Source organism: Myotis brandtii, unplaced genomic scaffold, assembly GCF_000412655.1.
Source record: "Myotis brandtii unplaced genomic scaffold, ASM41265v1 scaffold471, whole genome shotgun sequence".
Classification (NCBI taxonomy): domain Eukaryota; kingdom Metazoa; phylum Chordata; class Mammalia; order Chiroptera; family Vespertilionidae; genus Myotis; species Myotis brandtii.
In genome coordinates this window covers 2538590-2558654 of record NW_005367989.1, presented here as the reverse complement: position 1 = coordinate 2558654, position 20065 = coordinate 2538590, and the positions used below count along the sequence as shown (strand labels likewise).

General features: G+C 38.8%; 1 protein-coding gene across 1 annotated transcript in view; it reads left to right on the top strand.

The window, feature by feature from the left end:
- COL19A1 (collagen, type XIX, alpha 1) overlaps positions 1-20065 on the top strand; it is a 312484-nt gene that overhangs the window by 207487 nt on the left and 84932 nt on the right. The window contains exon 18 of the mRNA XM_014547409.1: positions 5121-5174. Coding sequence (XP_014402895.1) covers positions 5121-5174 — 54 coding nt within the window. The remainder of the gene's footprint in view (positions 1-5120; positions 5175-20065) is intronic.

The following is a 20065-nucleotide window of genomic DNA, read 5'->3' as shown; positions in this document are numbered from 1 at the left end:
ACCGGTTTAGCTTGGTGAATAGAGCATTGGCCTGCAGACTGAAGGGTCCCAGGTTTGATTCCGGTCAAGGACATGTACCTTGGTTGCAGGCACATCCCCAGTAGGGGGTGTGCAGGAGGCAGCTGATCAATGTTTCTCTCTCATCGATGTTTCTAGCTCTCTATCCCTCTCCCTTCCTCTCTGTAAAAATCAATAAAATATATTTTTTAAAAAAGAGAGAGAGAAAAGCTGGATTTCAGTCCTGGTACTCCTGAACTTGACAATGGGTCCACATTATCACAGAATTCGAGCTCTTGAGTTCTGAGCTACAAGATTTACAAGGTATTAGGGCAGTGGTTCTCAACCTTCCTAATGCCGCGACCCTTTCCTACAGTTCCTCATGTTGTGGTGACCCCCAACCATAAAATTATTTTTGTTGCTACTTCATAACTGTAATGTTGCTACTGTTATGAATCGTAATGTAAATATCTGATATGCAGGATGTATTTTCATTGTTACAAATTGAACATAATTAAAGCATAGTGATTAGTCACAAAAACAATATGTAATTATATATGTGTTTTCCAATGGTCTTAAGCGACCCCTGTGAAAGGGTCGTTCGACCCCCAGGTTGAGAACCGCTGTATTAGGGACTCTATAAGATTGGCTGACTTCAAATGTGAAATGAGAGCTTGAGATTTAGAGCAGGGCTTCTCAAAGTGTGGTCTCCAGGCCAGGAGCATCTGCCTTCCTGGGAAATTGTTAGAAATGCAAATTCTCAGGCCTCACCCCAGACCCACTAAGTCAGAAACTCTGGAAGTGGGGACAGCAATCTGTTTTAACCAGCCCTCTTGACCAGGCCAATTCACAATCAGGTTTGAGCACCACTGGGCTTAAATCATTCCACAAATATCTAAATTACTATCTAATAACCTTTCCATTTTTGCCAAGCAGGAAACTGACATGTTGAGCACGGAGGTTTCTAGGGCAACCTAATACAATAAATCTGTATTTTGTGCTTTATGTTCCAGATTTTAGAAAAGTGTTGGATTAACCCAAGTGTAATTATGCTGGAACAGTAGACCTCCATCCATTTGGAGATTCAGCCAGACTCCAATTTGCTTATGAACAAATGGTGACCTGGGAACAGAAATCCTAACCAGGAAGGCCTCCTGCAGCTCAGCATTTGTCTGTAATCTGCCAGGATTTTCATCCCCACCCACAGCCAACTCCCTACTTTTTGTCTCACATTACAATGAATGGGTCCCGAGTGAGCCCTGTAATAAAGGGACTGAAGTAAAAGGAGACAGAAAGGGGAGCAAACATGCAATAACCATTCCTGTCATCAGTATCAGCAGCAGGCCCAGCCTCAGCCCCTGGCACCAGGTAGCCTCATCTAATTCCTCTGTTCCCTATGAGGAAAAGAACAGAGATTGACTGGTTACACTCTCCTCAGAAAAATGAAGGAGTCTCATTTTAGCCCTAGGGTGAGAGTTGCAGTTTATGCCTGTTGACTTAGCACAATTATCCTATATAATAAAAGGCTAATAAGCAAATCAACCGATTGGTGGAACAACCAGTTGCTATGATGCGCACTGACCACCAGGAGGCAGACGCTCAATGCAGGAGCTGCCCCCTGGTGGTCAGTGCACTCCCACAGGGGGCACTGCTCAGGCAGAAGCCCTGAGCCGGCTCACGACTGACAAGTGCAGCAGCAGTGGTGGGAGCCTCTCCCACCTCTGCGGCAGCGCTAAAGACATCTGACTGCTGGCTTAGGCCCACTCCCCGGACCTAAGCCATCAGACAGACATCCCCAGAGGGCTCCAAGACTGCGAGAGGATACAGGCCGGGCTGAGGGACCCTGCAAGTGCATGAATTTCATGCACCGGGACTCTAGTTAATAATAAAATACACCCCAAATTATCCCAGCTTAAATTATATAATTTACCTTACCAAAAATCTACTTTGTCTCTTAAGTAGGGTCTTGCCTTTCCCTGATGCTTTTAAGTGAAAAGAGAGATCTTTTGGAGGAATAGGAATCTATGAGACCATGTTCAGTGCAGCTGGGGGCCTTGATTGTGGGGAAGAAGGCAAAGGAGTTCCTTCCTGGGGCTTCTTGGAGGGAAGGATGATGTCTGAGAATGGACTTGAACTATTATATTGATAGCTTGAACTATTAAATTGTGGCCCCCAATATTTGCCTTACATTGTGGAGTTTCCACCCATGTTTTTCATCCATTCACCCTTCTGCCCCGTCTTGTCAGAGCCCCTTCTACAGGTTGCTGAGACGAGGACTGAAGGCAAACCCTGTTCCTAAAATATATTTGGTGGGATGACTAAGAAAATGGTGACTGTGTTGCTTTGTAAAGCACATCTTTAAAAAAATTCTTCAGCCCTAACCGGTTTGGCTCAGTGGATAGAGCATCGGCCTGCGGACTCAAGGGTCCCGGGTTCAATTCCAGTCAAGGGCATGTACCTTGGTTGCAGGCACATCCCCAGTGGGGGGTGTGCAGGAGGCAGCTGATTGATGTTTCTCTCTCATCGATGTTTCTAACTCTCTATCCCTCTCCCTTCCTCTCTGTAAAAAATCAATAAAAATATTTTAAAAATTTAAAAAAATAAAAATAAAAAAATTCTTCAAATCTGCTTTAGGTATTATCAGTCAAGGGCATGTACCTTGGTTGCAGGCACATCCCCAGTGGGGGGTGTGCAGGAGGCAGCTGATTGATGTTTCTCTCTCATCGATGTTTCTAACTCTCTATCCCTCTCCCTTCCTCTCTGTAAAAAATCAATAAAAATATTTTAAAAATTTAAAAAAATAAAAATAAAAAAATTCTTCAAATCTGCTTTAGGTATTATTAGAAATTCAATCAATAAAAATATTTAAAAAATTAAAAAAAAATAAATAAAAAAATTCTTCAAATCTGCTTTAGGTATTACTAGAAATTCAAGACTAGAAACCACATTTAAATTGAAACCATGTGCTGGCTGAAGTTACCTGCCCACAATATGTTCCAATAATTTAACAGCCTCAAAAATATCATCTGCATGAACACTCTTAGCAAGGATGCGTAAACCCAATCGGCATTCCCCTGCACTCTAGACATACACATCGGTGCACGCCGACAATGCAAGACTGACTTAAAAGATTGTGTAAATCAGCAGTGATAGTCAAGATATTTGGACGTTTGCCCAACCATACTGAATCTTGAATGTTTTTCTCTCCTCATCTTAAGACATGCCAATGCTATATCACAATATCTGACACTTGGTTTGTCTTAAACATTAACTCTGCAATAAAAGTTGATCAATAGTCAGCCTCATTTTCCCCACTTCCTGCCCAACTCAATAAATCTGTCTCCTTTAAAGAAAGGAGAATGCACACAAACGTTGATCCTGCATTTAACTTACCCCAACCTAAAAAAAAACGAACAACTACTTGAACGCCATTGATTTTGTTCCTTTGTCCCTTGTGAATTAGATTACAGTGCTTCCACTTTCTAAGTAAACATTTTTATCACTGATTAATTCTCAGGGGCTAATTGACTGACATTTACTGAAAGACCCAATATATTGATTTTCAGAATGTTAAACTATAAGACTAGAAAAATGATGTACATGTGTATAACATTTTTTATGGACGCAGAATATTAAATTATATATTTATTCCAATCTTACAATCTCCCAAAGGAACTCCAGTGTTCACAGATCTCTAAAACAGAGGGTAGATGAAAACACCACTAATTGTATTTTTATTTTTGATAAAATGTTTTAAAATCTGTTCTGAAGATGTTAGCTAGGATTATTTATGGAACAGCTGCTGTTTTTATAAGCCCTGGTGGTATGAACTTAACTTGCCTTCAGCCACAATGGAAGTATTTCCCACAGAATCACAGTGCAGTATGTGATTACTTACCTCCCAAAGCTGACTTCACTGGTCCAGGTGGCACTGGACCTACTACCCCACTCTAAGCCGGAGTGATCAAACTTCGTCTAACTTAGAGCAAGAAAATTAGTAATGAAATGGGCCTTTCTGTTTTTATGCTTATAATTCTCCCTAAAAGTCCTTAAAAGATCAACCCAATACTTTTATTTTTCAGTAGAAACAAGCCTTAATATGTATTAATATACTACCAATATGGCAATTAAAAAGATATTAGTAACAATGAAATAGCATGGCCATATTTAGAAAACATGCTCAGAGATGTTTCTTGTTCAAAATGTATGTTTTCAACACCTAAGCTTACTTCCTTCTATTAGAAAGGGAAAATTTTTTCCTCTTTAAAGGATATTTGGTAAACAGTTACAATTTTAAATGTTAGCACGATCTTATTTTTCTTACTCTTGCAATTGGACTTTATCTGGTTGTGGACTTGGGAGAGTTAACATTCAGTTACAATAATGAAAATTAATAAGCAAGTATATGTTTTAGTTCACTTATAAAACAGCTTAACCATCCGAAGGGAAGAAAAGAGTTAGTTAATGTACTTTATACAGCATATATAATTATGATATGACTTAGGGAAGTGCATTTCAAACTTTAGTGAGCATAAGAATTACCTAAAGTGATTTTTTAAATGCAGATTCACAGCTTCCTTCTTCAGAAATTCTAAACCAGTAAGTCTAGGACGGAGCCCATAATATTCATTTTTAATATCCAATCCCACCCTCAGGCAACTCCTATTAAATTAGAATTCAGACCACTCTTTCAGAAACAACAATTTAAGATGACAAATGCATATACTATTGCATCTGAAACCACGGAATCATCAGATAAAATGCCAATCTTAGACCATCTTTCAGATACTTTATGCTACTTTATTAGAGTATCAGAACTGCTAATAACAATTAAGATTTATTCATTCCAGGCACTGTTTTTCTCATCTTGATTGTTAATATCTGGCCCATAACTTTGAGACTTCATTGAAAGGTCATGTGGATTTGGAATTTTTTTTTTTTTCATCTTGATTGTTAATATCTGGCCCATAACTTTGAGATTTCATTGAAAGTTCATGTGGATTTGGAATTTTTTTTAAACTTTTAGTTAATTTTTACTGTCTTTAACATTGCCATTTAATATTGTCTCATCTTAGAAGAAAATGGAATCATCATTTATTGTCTGTTTCTCTTTGATTTTTAAGGGAAGACGAGGAAAAACAGGTCCTCCAGGAAAACCAGGACCCCCAGGACCCCCCGTGAGTAAACAATAGGATGACTGTTTTTTGCGGAGAATCCCTCTTTATTTCTGTGTGTTTATCTATGGGCTATTTTACTCCCTTGTAGGTAATAATTTTCATCTTTCTACTGTTTAAAATGGTTGTACTGCCTATACCTCCTTACCACCACAACAACCAAAAGATAAGGGAGTTGTCTGCACACTGCACCCACATCTCATTATACCATAGAAACAACTATACTGCCTGCATGAGCACTCTAAGCCAAGGCTCCAAATACATGAATCATGTTCCAAACCCACCTGACTCCATCTCCTCAATTTCTTAACAGCCAGGCTGGTAGTGAGATCTCTGGGGAAGCATGCCCCGTTTCTTGATACATTATTTTGTTAGTAGAATTTCATCGAATGTTGTTGTTAAAGAAAGCTATAAAGATCTAGCCAATTAGCTGTTATTTTCCTTTACCCCAAGCTTCTAGAAAAAGTATTCCATTTCTTGTGGTTCTACTGACTCTTTAACCCACTAGAATCTGGTTCATGTCCCAGCTGCTCCACTGAGACTGCGATCTCTGTAGTTACCAATGGTCTCTGCGATGTGAGATTCCCAGGACACTTTTCAAGCTCCATCTTATTTCACCACTATATAGGAATTTTCACTGTTAACTGCTGCTTCCTTGAAACTCTCCGTTCTCTTGGTTTAGTGACATTGACATTTTTTCCTCCTACCTCTGGGACCATTCTTTTTATTTTTCTCCTTCATTAACAACATTCCCTTGCCAGGGTTGACCAGCAGACCCTGAGCCAGGGGTCCTCAAACTACGGCCCGCGGGCCACATGCAAATACAAATATTATATTTGTTCCCGTTTTGTTTTTTTACTTCAAAATAAGATATGTGCAGTGTGCATAGGAATTTGTTCATAGTTGTTTTTTTTAAACTATAGTCTGGCCCTCCAACGGTCTGAGGGACAGTGAACTGGCCCCCTGTTTAAAAAGTTTGAGGACCCCTGCCCTGAGCGATGGATGAATGGATTACTCTGACACAATGTTTGCTGTGAAAGAGAGGCTAAGGGACTGCCTGGCTATAGCAACCAGACATCCCTGATTGCCTGCCTCATTAGGCTTTTATTGCAGTTTTTATCTTTAGATACAATCAGTAGGGTGAGTTAATTCTGGAGGACACATTTGTTTGCATTGTCCTCAAGACAAGGGCACCCAAAGATTAGGCATAAGGATTCCAGTAAGCACCTGGGGGTCTGCACATGCACAGACTTGTTTAGAAAGGTCAAGGAATAATTAGGGGCACCACCTTCGACACTCCCCTAAGTCTCCTCTAATTCGGAATTCTGATAAATAGGGCAGGCGACCTTCCATACACTTCCCTTTTCTCAGAATGACCTCCTTACAAACTTTCCAACCAAGTCTCATGTGCTCTCCAAGATTCCCTCTTCCCCTACCTACTTGTTGCATGGATTAAAGATTCCCAGTCTTATTTCAACCCAGACATTTCTCCTGAGTTCCAGCATCTCCACTTAGAGGTCTCATACATATCAGAAAAGTAGCATGCCCCAAACTAAACTAATAATAATCCTGGAATTTTTTCTGTCCCTCTTCTTCCACATCAAGATAGTTCCTAAATTAGGTCAATTCTACATCCCAGTAGCCCATGAACCTTCTCCTGCTCCTCCTCTCTTTTCTCATTGCCACTGCCTTAGTTTAGGCCCTTGTCAATTCATATTTGTGTTTTCGTAGCCATCTCGGAGCTGGTCTTGTTGCCTCTACCTTCTACAAGCGGATGAATATTTCTAAATCATTACCCTAATCATGTAACTCTTTGGCTTACAACTGTTTGATAAGTTCTCTTTTCTTCAAGATGGACTCCACATTTTATGCATGCCATTCTCGACCCTTCATAGTTTGCCCTGGACCCATCTTTGCCTATCCTTCATTTGCAATCTACAGTGTAATCATCCTTTACTATCTCAAAAATGCCATGCTTTGCAAATGTTCTCCCACAGACCTAGAAAAGCATCCCTCTATCTTCATGATTCAGCTCAGACATCAGTTCTCCTACATGGCCTTTTCCAGGGCTCTCAATAAGTGTGATGTCATCTTCCATGATCCTATAACATTATACCTGCTACAGATATAACACATGATTTTGCAACTGTTATTTTTCTTATTTGTCTGTCCACTGCACAGTGAATTTTTTAAACCTCTGTTTTGTCACCATTGCCTAGCAAAGTTTCTGGCATGTAGCATGTGGTTATTAATTATATAATGAACGAGTAAACAAATTAATATATTTTGTAGATGAGAAAATAAAGACCAAAAAATAAGGAACTTTTTAAAGACCCGAGTAAACAAATTAATATATTTTGTAGATGAGAAAATGAAGACCAATAAGGAACTTTTTAAAGACGTGAACCACCACTAGAGGGCTCCAGGCCAGATCTAGAACTTTAAGACTCCAGTACAGCGGTTCTCAACCTATGGGTCGCGACCCCTTTGGCGGTCGAACGACCCTTTCACAGGGGTCGCCTAAGACCATCCTGCATATGAGATATTTACATTACGATTCATAACAGTAGCAACATTACAGTTATGAAGTAGCAACGAAAATAATTTTATGGTTGAGTCACAACATGAGGAACTGTATTTAAAGGGCCAGAAGGTTGCGAACCACTGCTCCAGTAGGATGTGGTCATGTGCCAAAAATGATTGTTGTCCTGTCATTTCATCCACTTTAGCCATTCAAGGAAATTGTTCTACCAGTAATGTACTGGTGTCCGTTGATATTGATTATAAAAGTAAGCAGGGGTTGACAAAAGAGGCATGAATTGGGCACCCTGGAACCCAGTCTTCAAAGGAATCAGCTTTGTTGATTTTTATTCCAAGGTTTCTGGCAAAACAGAGAACACATTATAGGATTTTCAATACTTGTCTTCTGCTACAAAGAAGAAAAGCTGGTGAATGCTAACAGGCAAGATTAGACCTTCATATGTTTTCTAAATGTCTGATGCTGCAGTCAAGACAGGATAATTGTTTTCTCAAAGGAAGAATTTGAATTTGAAGGCCTTTATGACAAGCTTGCCAAATGTCCAAGAGAGAAAAGGATTACACCAAATCCTGGAACGAGTTCTCAACTATAGATCAAATGATTTGACTAGAGAATTTAGAAGATTAAGAAATATGCAACTATATGAAAATATGTATAATATTCAATTCCACAGGTTTTAATTTCCAGAATGTTTGGGTAGAGAGGTATTTATTTTATTTCAAATATTAGATTTATAATTTAAACTCAGCTATGGGTCTAATACACAGTGGCATTGAATCCTGAGTCCACAGTATTTAAAAGAAAAATGGTTTATTATTTTTTTATAATATAATAACCAATTTGTTAGCCTACAAAAATGCAGGGGGCGGGGGACTAAGTTAAAAAGAGAAGATTTTTTTTTATTATTATAGGTCAGCTTTTACTTAAAAGAAAAAGTAAGAGACTAGACCATCACCTCACTTTCTGCTTAAGAATTATGGTTTATGGAAACTCCTTGTCTTTTTTTATTCTGAAATAACTCCTCTAGTTGACTAAAATATCTTTTACAAGAATTATAAAAACTGTCTCTTGAGGTACAGTTTATATCGGCTGTTGGATTTTTCTGAAGTTGTTTGCATGTTTGGTTGAATTGATGATGCGCGTACCAACAGGCTGCAGAAACTCCTCTGAAGCACCTACTCATACTTACAAGAATTAGCTCAGGGCAGCATTGGACAGGAAGGTAAAATACCGTTTTTCTTTGCCACCTCCATGTTTCATTTTCTAAGCATAATGTACTTTAGCAAGAGGACTGACTATTGTTTCCCAAATGTTAGAAATGAACAGAGTTCTTTGAAATCAGTCGTTTCAAGATCATATTAACTGATATTTGAAGAAAATGAGCTCATAAAAGCAATGAAACTGTTCCTCCTTCACCTTGTTTAACAGTTTCACAAACATTTATTTAAAGCCTGTTAGGAGCTGGGCTTGCAAAAAAAAATGAGTAAAGTAGTGCCCTTGTCTCTTAGGGATTCAAATTTAGTTCACAGAAATGTGAACAGAGGGTGACAATTTAGAAAAGATAATGGTTGGGGTGGTTTCCTTCAGGAATTGAAAATTGAAGCATAAAGGTTGAGCCTTTAAAAAAGAAGCAATTCCATGGATTAATCTGGAGGACATTATACTTAGTGAAATCCAGTCACAGAAGGACAAAGACAGCATGATTCCACTTACATAAGATTCCTAAAATAGTCAAACTCATAGAAGCAGGGAACACAATAGTGGTCGCCAGAGTCCAGGAGAAGGGAGGTATGGAGAGTTGTTATTCAATGAATATAAAGTTTCAGTTATGCAAGATTAATAAATCCTAGAGTTGTACTATACAGCATAGTGCCTATTGTTAACAATATAATATTCACTTCAGAATTTGTTAAGAGGATAGATCTCATGTTAGGTGTTCTTACTACAAAAACAAACAGAAAAACTAAGGGAAACAAACTGGGAGGTGTTGAATATGTCAGCTTAACTGTGGTGATTGTCGCATGGGCTAATTGCTTAAAAATTCATGCCAAAATTATATACTATTCATTTGAGGGATATTACATATTATTTGATTGCTATTTGATAAGAGAGATAAAATGTATATCTTTTTATATTTCAAATTGTCTGCCCTTAACTGTGTGCATTTGTCCAAACTCATCAGATTGCATGCACTAATATACAGTTCTTTTTATATCAGCTATACCTGATAAAGCTATTTATTAAAAGTTGACAAGGTTTTTCCAGTGAAGTAAATAGAGGGGAAAGAGAATGCAAGCTAAGTACTGTTAGTAGAGGAAAACAGCCTGAACAAAAACAATTACGTGCTGAATTTCTGGGGACTGGCGGCAGGCGGGCAGCCCACTCAGTTCTCTCACAGCACTGACAAGTCAAGCCCAGGCAGGGTCCTGGTAAACCTCATGTCAAGCCCCACGGTCATGCAGCAATATAAAATCTGTGAAGAGTTCTAAGTGGAGCATCCCATGCCAGATTGCATTGATAGGTTACTCTAGTGGCACAGTAGAGTTGGATTGTTGAGAGAATAAGCACCATTCATTGCAGCTCTCATACTATTTACTATTTTTTAATATATTTTTATTGTTGATAGTATTACAGATATCTCCCATCCACCTCCCCTTAAACCCCCTCTTCACAGTCCCTACCCACTCCCCCAGGTCTTCACTATCCTGTTGCCCACATCCATGGGCTATGCATATTAAGTGTATAAGTTCTTTGGTTTATCTCTTCTAGTCTATTTACTATTTTTAAAGTATCAGCAGAATATTTTCTTATCTCTGTTAAGATGTCCCATGGAACTATTTGTATTTTTTAACACTTGTGAACATGTTTAAGTCAAAATATTGCATTTTATTTGTTTGCCTTTTTCAACATTGGACTCTATGTGACATGAGCCCCATTTCACAGCAGGAAGGAAGGTAATACGAGAAAGAGGGAAAGGCTGGTCAGAGCTAAAACACTTCTGGTTGAGATTGGGAGATGGTGTATTACTCACCCTAGTGGCTTGCGTGTGAGATCCCTGAAGCACGTGTTAGAATTTCTTAAGACAATTTGAAATGTAAAAATAGCAATCAAACAATATGTACTATCCCTCAAATGAATAGTATAAAATTTTAGTATGTGTTTTTAAGCAATTAGCCCTTAGAAAAGTTAGAGGGGAAAAACTTCAGTGTAATTATCTGGAAAGAACCAAAGAAGAATAAGAGTTATTAGGAGGCATGGATCCTTTGATAACAGCATACTTTGCTCAATTTCTTCAAGAAAATGTTCTTCCCTGTGGGGCTTTAGCGATGTTCCTTCAATCAAAGACAGTGTTGTTATTTAGGGAGTGTCAAAGAAATTTTTTAAAAATAGAACTAAAAGAAATCTTGAATGGCCTGAAGCAACTCCCATAATTAAAACATTTTAACCAATTTTTTCTACTTGTGAATCTTGGTTCTGAAGCCAAATTTGTATTTTCTCACTTTTTAAAGAAAGATTTGTACCAAAAAGTTATGTTGTTTACAAAGAATAATTTTTCCCAACAACTTTCCATTTAGCATATACTGTATATATATTTATGGGAGGAAAACCTCTTTCCCCCTGAAAGAGTATATTTCCTAGGGAAAAAATTCTTATATGAAATATTTACTAAAAGTAGATCTAGTGAACTAATGTTATTAAATTGTCTTGATGAATTGGTGTTTCATCAAAGCCATACATATTCCTGCATTTAAGCTCCTCATCTCCCCACATTGAATAGCAATTTTTCCTCTCTTTGGGGAAGACTTAATTGAAATTTACACATATGTAATCTAAATATAATGAAATTAGGGGCCCAGTGCACGAATTCGTGCACCTTGACAGGAACTGTGGGCCACGAGGCTGTGGTGGGCACAGGGGTGGGTCTCGGCCCATCTGCCGCAGCCCCGGGTCCCCTGTCTGCCCGCAGCCCCACTCCCGCTGCTGCTGCTCCCATGCGCTGAGGGCACTGGCCCTGCTTGCACCCGCTGACAGCTCTGAGCCATCAGGACCCGGGCTGGCAGTGGGTGTGAGCATCAGGTGGGACCATGGCACGTAGGAGCAAAGAATTTTCAGTAACCACCAGAGGCTTACCCCGATGAAGCAATCAGTGCCCCGCCTTGGTCTGGCACCACCATCCCCCACCCTCACTCACCTGCTCCACAGTCCCCGCCCCAGCAGATGCCCACCATGTTCCACACTTTGCCGCCTGCTGCCAACGCCCACCATGTTCTGTGCGCACCCCCTGGTGGTCAGTGCACGTCATAGCAACCAGTTGTTCGGTTGTTCTGCCATTCGGTCTATTTGCATATTAGCCTTTTATTATATAGGATTATCCTTAATAGGAATGCTTGTAATTGAAGAGCACCTAACTTGTTAACAGAGCTAGCTACAACACTTTATGATGAACATATTTTTTTATAAAGCATTGGTCCAGCTTTTTCTTTGATCTTACCTATAAAGGGGGAAAGCTTCCAAATGTCCCTGAATAACTTCTGCCGACTCATTTTGAATGAATATCCTTCACTGGAGAGAAACCATTAAGTAGAGATGTCTTGGATTGCTAATACCAGCAAATACACTAAAATTACGGTAGAGAGCAGTTTTTCATAGAAGAAGCATACAAGCATTAAGCATCTCCCTGGGGGAAGAAATAGCACTAACAAGGAAATAAGTTCAAAAGAAAGGAATGGCTCAGGAGAGCTTATTACTGCACTAGCTCTGCTTAGGGTACTCTCCTGCCACTGCCTGTGTCAGCCTCAGAGCTATGGTGAGAAGCAGAAATTATCCTCAATTTATAATGTCCAAGGTCACACCAGTGTAAGTGGGGGCAGCCAGAATTAACACCCAGGAACTGATCCTTAAGCCCAACTTCATTCTACTGGATCACAGGTGTGAAAGACAAGTTTCCAGTTTACAATTACTACTAGATCAGCTTTACTTTTCACACCACACACAGAAAATGGTTTGATTTTTCCAAGGTAACTCATGGCACTGCAAAGCCATAGGACAGTGGGACAGTGTAAGACAGTGAGGAAACGAATCCTCCTCACGAGTGTGTGCTTGGAAAATTCGCTTGGCATTTCCATGTTAGACTTCCTTTTTCTTCAAATTTGAAATGACAGTACCTGCCACGTCTACTTTACACAGTTGCTGGAATAATCAAATGCCAAGTATGTGAAAGAACTTTCTTGTAAATGTAAGACTCTATCTAAATACACTTAAAATACATTGCTCTTTCTGAACATCCATTCACTCATATAGTATTGTAGATAGAAGAGATTGTCTTGAATCTGTAACTGAGCCAACACATTTTTTTCTCTTACCAATTTCTCAAAATTCAATTAAACATTTGAATGTCTTGCAAATAATTGCTAAAATGAAAGACTATATGCTCAACATGGAATACTTATTCTAGATATGCAAATCTACTCACGAAGAGATACATAAAAGTTACTCACAATCAGGTAGTAGTAGTACTAACAACCAGGTCTAAGCATGCAGAGATGTTTTTTCTTCTCTGATTTACAGCCTCTTCCTTGCTTGTGGGGCTGGTTTATCCATGATCTGAGCTGTTGCATTTTATTAGTTGTGATCTTCTCTAAGTCTCAACTACCATCCCTCACACTCTAATAAAAATTTCTCTTTTTCTTTAAAGCCTTCTAGTTATCTGAGTAGAATAAGCAACAGAAAATAGTGGCTTTATGTTATGATAATGAGACTAGGAAAGTCTTGAGACTTGAAATGTCTTAGTTTATTTCAAAATATTCTGGTTTTTCATTGCTTTAGAAAAGAGAAGGGAGCAGCTGAGAATGAGGCAAAGCAGAAGGGAGGGCAGGAGACTTTAACTAATGAGCCATTAAAGGACTTACAATTAGCCCATCCATTTGACATTAACTTTACTTCTCATTCATCATCACTGTAAAAAGTGTTTATTTAAAACCACATTAATTTTAAGATGTGTTATTATTTCTCTCTGTTCCAGGCAGGGCTCTTGATTTCCTTTCTCTTTTTTCTGGCATTGTTTTTGTGCATTGTTTCATTATTGCAGCATGAGAATTGAGCAGTGGGCTCAAATGTGTCACATTTCAGTGCATAGCAATTTTTGTTGAAAACAGAAATTTAAGAAATTTGTAATGTGGGGCAGCAGCTCCCTCTACTGTTTTCACTGTAAAAGCTCTGAGCAAAGAAACTTCACAGCCCTTTGAAGGATGTCCAAGGTATGGAAATTTTTCAGTGTTTGATGCTTAATTGTAAATCTACATGATTTTCAAAATTTATTTTTAGGGTTATGTTGCATTTTCTGCTTATCTTGTATTTTAAATACAAATGCTGTTTCATTACAGTCATTTTCAATGTCAATGAGATGCTCTCTTGAAGTGAAAGCCCTTAGCTCATGGATCTTTAATGCCCATCTCTTGTAAAATGCTGACAAAACTCTACAGTGTTAATTTTGTGGGAGCTGACTCCAATAGAAGTTATGCTTCTTTTCTAAAACAACAATATGGTTTAAAATATATATAACCTTGTTGTTTTTATTATAGCTTTAATTTCAGTATAGAGCTTCATTCACCTTTAAAGCATGAGTCATTGCCCAGTCCTGAAGGTCATGGTTATATCACAGTGTACACAGTTAAAAGAGTAAATTTAGAGTGTGAAATTGAATTCACTTATTCAACACATACTTATTGATCATAGCAACACACAAACTACAGACAAGGCCTCTGCCTTCAGGAACTTACACTGTTGTGTGGGAGGGGGCGCAGTGGTTAATAAGCAATTCAATAGGTAGACAATTTCAGTTTAGCATGAGGAGCTATAGGTATAGGGGAATTGAGTGGGTATGTGAGAATGATTTGGAAGGAAGAGTTGTTGCTGTAGATAAGGTGGTCCTGGTGGTATCTCTGAGTGACTTCTAGATGACATTACAGTAAAAGGAGCTAGCCATGTGAGGGCTAGAGCAGGAACTTCACACCCAGAAAGATCAGGGCATCAAAGGGCCTGAGGTGGGAAAGACCTGACTGTATTTAATAAACATAAAGGAACTAGGAGAAGAATAGTACCAGAAAAGGTTTTGGAGCTGAGTGGCTGTTATCATGTAGGGCCCAATGAGAGCAGAAATGGGAGTTGGGGGGGTCAGGGGGTATTAATGGTAATAAGAGGCAAGGAAAATGGTCAACCTGTCACATCTCTCTTTGTAAGTCTTGTTATTTGTGCTTGTACCTGAGATGGTTAGATTTTTATTTTGATGTGATAACATCATTGTTTCTACTGATAATTCTAATGGCTACATCATTTTTAACAGATTATTTTTAGTATTTACATACACAGGGACTTGGTTTGTTTGCTGAGAGAAAACAAGAAAACTGACAAAGCTTTGTTAGTAGCCCATTTAATTTTAATCTTGCCTAAATTCAGTGGATACTGCATTTTTCCTTAAAGATGGAGACTCTAATCACATATAATAAGTCCATTTTGTCCTGTTGCTTCCTTTCTGATAAGTTATGGGTTGGATCAGATGAACAGCCATAGCAATGAACATGTATGCCTTCAAAACACCATAGAACTGTACCTGTACTCCATGACCTATCACTATCCGCAACTTGTATGTCTTCTATCTCCAACTTTATTTATTATATACTGCGCACTCAAGGTGCAAAGTTATTGTTTTCCACATATAGCAAGGCCCAATTCCGAAACAAATTAGTACCCCCAAACATTTTGGTCTGCTGAGTAAGAGGGATGACAAAATAAATGTCTGATTAAAACATTTGATTTCTTGTTCAAACACCCGGTAGATGACTGTATGTATTTTGAGGCTCTTATGTCTCAATTGGGAATTTAAGTCATATTCTTAACATCCCTTTCAGGACCCTTGAACTGATCAGGGTTTTGTCATATTTTTCACTGTTCCTCTCAGCAGAGAATCTGAGTCTCTTGGGTCTATTAAATAACCAAAGGCCATGTACTGTAATGATAATATCTTTGGGAAAAAATGAACCTAACCATTTATTTGAATCAATGGGTATAGTAATTTTATTTCTTAAAGTTAAGATGACTTTCTTAGATTTAAAAATAAAGATACATAAGATCTATAAAATGGAGACATGGCCAGTTAATCATTTTATTGCCACTTGTTCCCCACTAGGGTCATGGTCCCAGACAAGACAGCTGTTGCCAACATTGCTAACATTCCAGTGTCACCTTGTGTTGCCACAGAATACGTAGACATGCAAGTGAGGCAGCTGAGGCTATCAGGTTGTGAATTTGAAAGCTAGCACTAGGGTCCGATTCCCTAATTACTCTTTTTCTCTCCCTGAACAGCAGCAGTGGGACGTTAGTAGCCACTTTCTGACTTCCTGGGTTTTTTACTAATTATAGCTCCACTCTGGAGAAAAAGGATTTTATCTTACAGCCACTACCTGCTTTTTTTTTTTATCTTGGATTATGTTATTGAAACCAACTACTAAGACATCTGAACTGACATGTATTCTGTATAGCAATGATAGAATAGAATATTTAAAATCCTTGGTATGGCCACCAAACTTATTATTAGTTGGGCCAGGGCATGGATTATGCACCATTTCTCTGTGGTGGGTAGACATTAAGGTTTTAAAACATCTGACTGGCCTTGGAGAAGATATTAAGAAAGGGAGATTTATTTCCTAAGTAACCATATAGTTTGTATTGGATGATAGAGTTTTCAAAAGTGTATCCTTGCAGAAATTTAATTTTACCACTGTATGGCTCTGTGAGGTGGGCAAGAACAGATTATGTCCATTTTAACAATAAGAAAACTCTAGGCCTTGGACAGTAAGGGGCTTTGCTAAATCCCTACAGTCAGTTTTCTCTACTGGAACATGGCAGGAGACTGTTCTGATCAAAGGAAATACTGAAAAAAATTATGTGACTAGAGAAGCAACAAGTTTTCAGCATTATCTGGGCGGGAGGGGGGTCTGAAACATGGAAGGAAATTTGATAGAAAAAGGATTTGCAGGAGCTTTAGTTCTATCTGTATGTTTGTTAAAAAGTAAAAAGATCTGAAGTGAATATGGCAGATGTTTCAGATCAGACAACATTGGATTGTGGATTCATCAATACTTATTGTATAATTTTCTATACTTTTCAGCATACTTGAAATATTCTAAATTTATTTTCAAAAGTAGAAAAATCATTTTATGGGATTAGCAAAGGTTAATGTCACTAATTACTTATTCACTGGCCTAGAGTGTCAGTGTCTACTCCTCTGACTGAACTCTTTTGTGGAATAGGCCTAGGTGTTTTAAAAATGAAATAATTAAGTATTTTTTACTAGAACTTCCCTGAGTATAACCTCCATAACCATGGTGCTCACTTGAGCTAACAATTGTCATTTGCAGATTTATCATTGGTATAACTGATAGATCAGAGAGAAACCTTGATGTTACACATTCAAGTTGAAAGTGGAGACTACAAAACACCCACCCCAGTAAAACCTACAGATTATTCATTTTGCTTTTTTCCCCAGAGCTGTTCAGAGTGTCCCCAGCTATTCAAATTTTGCCCATGCTCTTGGCGTCTATGTAACTGTTGGCAGTGCATAAGCCAGGGCCATCAGCCTGGATATCTTAAGTCCCAGCAATTTGCCCTGGGAATTGCATTTTCCTTGCACAGGAAGCATTGTCATTCTACCAACATTTTAATATATATTATTGATTTCAGGAAGGAAGGGAGAGGGAGAGAGAGATAGAAACATCAATGATGAGAGAGAATTATCGATCAGCTGCCTCTTGCACACCCCACACTGGAGATAGAGCCTGCAACCCCCGGCATGTGCCCTGACCAGGAATCAAACCATGACTTCCTGGTTCATAGGTCAACACTCAACCACTGAGCCATGCCTGCTGGGCTCTATCAACACTTTTAAAGAGAGTAAATGTTATCACTTAATTACAGTAAATGGAAACTCAAGGTATTGATAGGTGCTGCTATGTGAGCCAACTTCCATCCAGATTTGGGTAGCATAGTGAGAGATTCCTGAGGTCAGACAAGTGGGTAGAGGTATAGTTGTTCCCCAGGTATAGGTTTTGTTGGTAGTGAGATCTGGGGGACACCACTGGATACAAATAAGTTGTTTCACTCATTTCCATCCTTACTAGTTTTCATGCCCCTGTGGCTTTATCACTTTGTGCTGGGTCAGTGGTGCTGCTTCTGTGGGATGGCAAGGCTCTCTCAAAATTCCTGCTGCTACTCATATTGCAGGAAGCTGACAAATAATATTTTTCCTTTTGTAGGACACACTGGGGAGAGAGGAGTATGAGACATTTGATGGGTGGATAAGCATAATGGCAGCATTAGAGGAGGAATCATTTTTTCCCTAACCATCATGTCATGGAAATCAGTCAAAAGTTTCCCACTCTTATCAATAATGCAATAGTTGTATGTCAATTTGATTGATTTGTTTCATGAGATCAGGAAAAAAATAAGCACCTTTAAAAAATATGCCCCCCCCCCGTAGAAAAGACAGTGTTAAAATTTTATGAGCTTCATAACATAATTTAGAAAATCTGCTTTCATGAAATGGGTTAATTATACCCATTGAATGCATTCACTGTCAGTCTCATCCTCCCACTCCTGTTCCAAAATGACAAGTAAAACCGGGGACTGTGCAGTCTTGGAAAACAATCAGGTCACATATTGAGTATTTTGCTTATTCATACAACCATAAACAGCCCATGCTTGAGTTCCCTCAATTACACAGCTCAGTATGCAGGCCAGAAGAGACAAACCCAGCTCAAGTGAGCACTTCCTGGAACACACAGGGGAACCGTTTGAAAAATGTCCAAAGTGGCAGATGTGATAAATTCTCATTCAAGATTCAGAAGCTGCCTTTGCTGCAATTCCTCACCTATTAATCGCACTGCTTCTGAACTTCTGAACCAAGAATGCTGGCAATATCTTAGCCTGAGATGCTTAGGAGCTATCGATCTCTCCAAGCATGGTGCAGGTAGATGCCGCTGTCAGGGGAAAACTGGCTGTGATGAGAGAAGATCATGGATCACTGTGCTGCTCAGGACTTCCAGAGATTAACCCAGAATGAGTGTGTGGCTGCTGGCTTCCCACAAAGCTGCTATTACTTTCTTTACAAGTCCCCAGAAGATGTCCTTGACGAATGCTTAAACCAGTGTATTGCTGTATCACTTAAATCCTTCAGATTCCCAGAATGCTAATACACAAATCTCTCCTCCACAGCAAATGCAGTGGTGCTATTGTAGTCTTATTTGAAGGATATTTCATTTTCTCTAAGTGTGACAATTTTCCCATAACTGTTCTTAACTGCAGTTTCATGCGCATAGGAATTTAAGCTTATCAAAGTTATCCCTTTGCAATTTACTCTCTGGGTTAACTAGTCTTGTTTCTACTATGTCCATTTTTCTTTTTCCTTTCCTTCTATCATCTCATAAATGCTGTGAATTTTTACCTTTTGTTTGGTGTCATTTGAACCTCAAAGTTGAGAAGCTGATGAAGATTGCCAAGTCGCCCTGCCAGCATGGCTCAGTGGTTAAGCATGGACCTATGAACCAAGAGGTCATGGTTCGATTCCCAGGCAGGGGACGCCTGGGTTGTGGGCTTCATCCCTAGTATGGGCATGCAGAAGGCAGCCAATCAGTGATTCTCTCTCATTATTGATGTTTCTATCTCTTTCTCCCTCTCCCTTCCTCTCTGAAATCAGTAAAAAATACATATATTTTTAAAAATTGCCAACGTCTTTCCTTTGCCTTCTCAGAAACCTCTCTGCTTATCTCTCTCTAATCTAAGCCCTCCAAGATTTTAACAGTTCTCAGTGTCTGCCTGTGGTTCTCTTTTCCTTACCTTCTTTTCATGCTAGTCACTTTCCCTTGATCTTTTCTTGTCATCTATATCTTTGAAAATGTGTATCTATATCATGTCCCAGAGCTCTCTTTGCTTGCCCCTTATTGATTCTGTATCTCATTAAGAGATTCTATTAAATGTCCTCCATGATTTTTTTAAAGCAGCTTTAAGATGATTTATATTTTGCTTGTTTGTTTAATCTGTCACCCCACTTACTGTGAGGCAGATAAACAAAAGAGTTAAAAGATCAAAGCTATGGGGTCAGGCTGAGTTGAGTTGAAACCTAGCTTTTGTCTACTAGTTTTATGACCTTGAATAAGATGATTAACCTTTTGTTGCATGTAAAATAATGATAATGCCTACCTCATTGCATTGTAATAATATATGTACAGTTATTACTTTCTAAGGGAAAGTATTGTTATTTATTAATATTTTATCATTCTCTGCTATCTGCTCATTATTTCTT